The 3,163-nt window shown below is 35.2% G+C and overlaps 1 protein-coding gene across 1 annotated transcript; it reads left to right on the top strand.

Annotated features, from left to right (window-relative positions):
• Positions 1-618: 618 nt before the first annotated feature.
• LOC141482465 (uncharacterized) lies at positions 619-1,304 on the top strand. The gene is made up of 2 exons (XM_074175792.1): positions 619-936; positions 996-1,304. The coding sequence occupies exons 1-2, from the start codon at positions 766-768 to the stop codon at positions 1,284-1,286; spliced, it is 462 nt and encodes a 153-aa protein (XP_074031893.1). The 5' UTR covers positions 619-765; the 3' UTR covers positions 1,287-1,304.
• Positions 1,305-3,163: the final 1,859 nt, after the last annotated feature.

The following is a 3,163-nucleotide window of genomic DNA, read 5'->3' as shown; positions in this document are numbered from 1 at the left end:
ACTTTCACACTCTTCTCGACGACAGGCGTTTGACTAACTGAACTTGCGTCACCAAGAGATGAACTATACTAGTTGAGTATAGTTCAGTAGAGTTTTTATTAGATTCTTTCAAATTGAATAAAATCACCACAGATCCGTTGAATAGGCCTACCAGGGAAACCACATAAAAAAAACGACAAGTACACTACCTCAAAGGTGGCGTGGAAACGTGTGCATGTCATAACTTCTTGTGGAGTTGAAATACTCTTTTCAAAAACTTCAGCACACCAACTGAATTTGGCGTGGAAACGTGTATATATTATAACGATTACAACTCTTCTAACTTTTTGAATCGTTATATCTTAGAAACGGTGGCTCTTAGAAAAAAAGTATTCGGACATTTTTTATAGATAATGTCATATATGTCAACAATAGTTATTTATGTATCAAGGGAATTAGGAGAGCCTTAATTACCGATGGCAAAGTTATTAAGGCTCATTAATTCCCGTGGTACATAGATAATTTTATTTCTGACCGATTTCAATAAAATTTTGTTCATTTTTGAAACGGAAAAATGTACCAATTCATTTTCATTTTATTTATTTTATTTTTAATGTCATAAATTAAAGTCTAAATTCATTACCTTCCCGGTATATTTGAATCAGGTACCGTTGATTATAATAGAGTTTTCTTGTTGCTAGGTTGTTGCTATGTTACTTGTTTATAAACAGAACTTTGTTATCAAGCTGTGTTTGCGGTGAAAACGTGTTTTCTACCCCAAATATAATGGAGGATATTTTGAAAAAAGCTGAACAAGCAAGAGAATCATTAATTCCATCGAAAAGTGAAGCCGTATACCAAACAGAATACAAGATATATCTGGACTGGCTGACACGGAAAAATGTTATGCCAAAAGATGTCACTGAAACTGTATTTCTGGCATATTTTCAAGAACTGGTAAGGAATTTTCTATGTTTTTCGGTAGATTTGGTAGTAATTGTGTTTATTCGTTTCAGCCAGAAACGTATAGTCCGAATTCTTTATGGACTAAATGGTCAATGCTAAAATCGATGGTGACTGTACATGAGAAACGAGATATCACCAAGTTCAATGAACTACAGGCTTTTTTGAAACGGAAGAGTAAGAGTTATAAGCCGAAAAAGTCTGCTGTTTTATCTCCTAAAGATGTTATCAAGAACAGAAGCTCCAGCCATACAAAAGAAGAAATTGTTTCCAGTGGCGGAAGTAATTTTCAGGGAACATTTCAAAATTGTACATTTATTATTTGTAATGACGTGAATAAATAAAATATGGTTCAGTTTTCATTTCTATTTATTTTTACTTGTGAAAGGTAGAGGGAATTATAAAATCTATAATGTCCCAAGGGAGTTATGACCCTCTTTATTGATAGCGTAACTATGACGATATAAGCTTATAATATCCCGGTCAGAAATAAAAAACTTTCATCGTGAAAAAGTGTTTTTCACCGTGGAAAAAATTGGTTTTTTTTTCACTGCCGAAATAATTCACAATTCATAACAATAAGAGAGACCCACAGAATTTGCAGTTCGGCCAGTTTTCATCGAAATAAGGAAATATTCGCATTTGAAGAAATTTTCTGACAACTGTCATATTTTGAAATAAGTTCGTCAAATTCAGGAAGTGAAAAAATCATTCAATTGAAGTGGACCAGTTCAACTAAAAGCTAAGTATTCTTAAAATATATCTTTTATATATAAAACACATATATTGCTCATTTTAAACCGTAGTTGTATATCATTCATTTCAATGACTGCTAACGATGGCCTTTCTCATGATAACAAATTCTGTGAAATTTGTGAAAAATCCTTTAAAACAACGAAAGGTCTCAAAATTCATAACGGTAGAGTTCATAAAATTTCTAATACAAAATCCTCTTTGAATGAATCAGCTTTCACACAAGCTGTCGATTGTGTTCTGTTGCCTCATTCTAATAAAGATGCGTCATTCAATACTACGTTTCATGAAAAATTGTCCTCATTGAAACGATCCAGTCACATTATAAAAAGGATTCCCAAATCTGCAAGAAATTGCTCTGCCTCTGCTCTTTGCGAAATTATAGAAGAATGTTTACATACAAACTCTGCAACAAGCTGGGAAAACTTGTTAACTTTCCCTATACTTTGTTCTCCATCCCACATGCCAAGGACTCCCGTAGATCTTCTCTCGCATCTCTTATAAAGAAAAACATTAAACTTCTTAATTCCAAGACCAATGTCATTCCATCTCAAATCGATGAAAGGAAATATAACCAAAACTTTTCTAAGCTTGTTTTGAGTAAAATAGCTGATGGTGACATTAGGTCAGCTATCAGAATCTTGAGCTCAAGTGATACGTTGGCCGAATACGATGAATCCACACTTTCAGTTCTGCGATCAAAACACCCTGATCAGATTCCTCCACACATTCTCTGTATTCGCAACTACCACACGATTTTTCAGAGTTTCCGGTGCTCCAATTTTCAGAACATGAAGTATCGGAGGCAATTAAATCTTTTCGTTCTGGTTCTGCTGGTGGTTTGGATTCTTTCCGCCCTAGTCATACGCAAGACCTCATTAGTCACAGCTCTGGAAATTCAGGACAGAAACTTCTTTCTCTGTTACAAAATTATGTAACTTCATTTTTACTGGTAGGGTTTCTCCAGAAATTTGTCCTATACTTTTTGGCGCTTCACTGTGTGCTCTTCGGAAAAAGGATGGAGGAGTAAGACCGATTGCCGTCGGTACCTTTTATCGTCGATTGGTAGCTGAACTTGGTTGTATGAGGATTGAAGACGAACTAGGATCGATGTTACGTCCACTACAGTTTGGTTTCGGTACTGCAGGTGGATGTGAAGCTGTTGCTCATGCTGCTCGTAGATATATCAATCTTCATCCAAATCCCGATTCAAAAATTTTCCTGAAAATAGACTTCAAAAATGCCTTCAACATGATTGATAGAAACATCATGCTTCGTAAGGTTAAAGATTCGTTTCCAGGATTATATCCCTTCTTAAGTCAGTGTTATAAATCAGCTTCCTATTTGAGTTTTGGTGAACATCTGATTCTGTCTGAGAGAGGTGTTCAACAAGGTGATCCCTTAGGACCTGCTCTTTTTTGTCTGACCATCAACGAACTCACTAGAAGCTTATCATCCGAATTTAATT

Source organism: Leptinotarsa decemlineata, unplaced genomic scaffold (assembly GCF_025532065.1).
Source record: "Leptinotarsa decemlineata unplaced genomic scaffold, Ldec_3_MD MMD2_tig00001308, whole genome shotgun sequence".
NCBI classification, from domain to species: Eukaryota; Metazoa; Arthropoda; class Insecta; order Coleoptera; family Chrysomelidae; genus Leptinotarsa; species Leptinotarsa decemlineata.
This window is presented reverse-complemented; position numbering and strand designations above follow the sequence as displayed.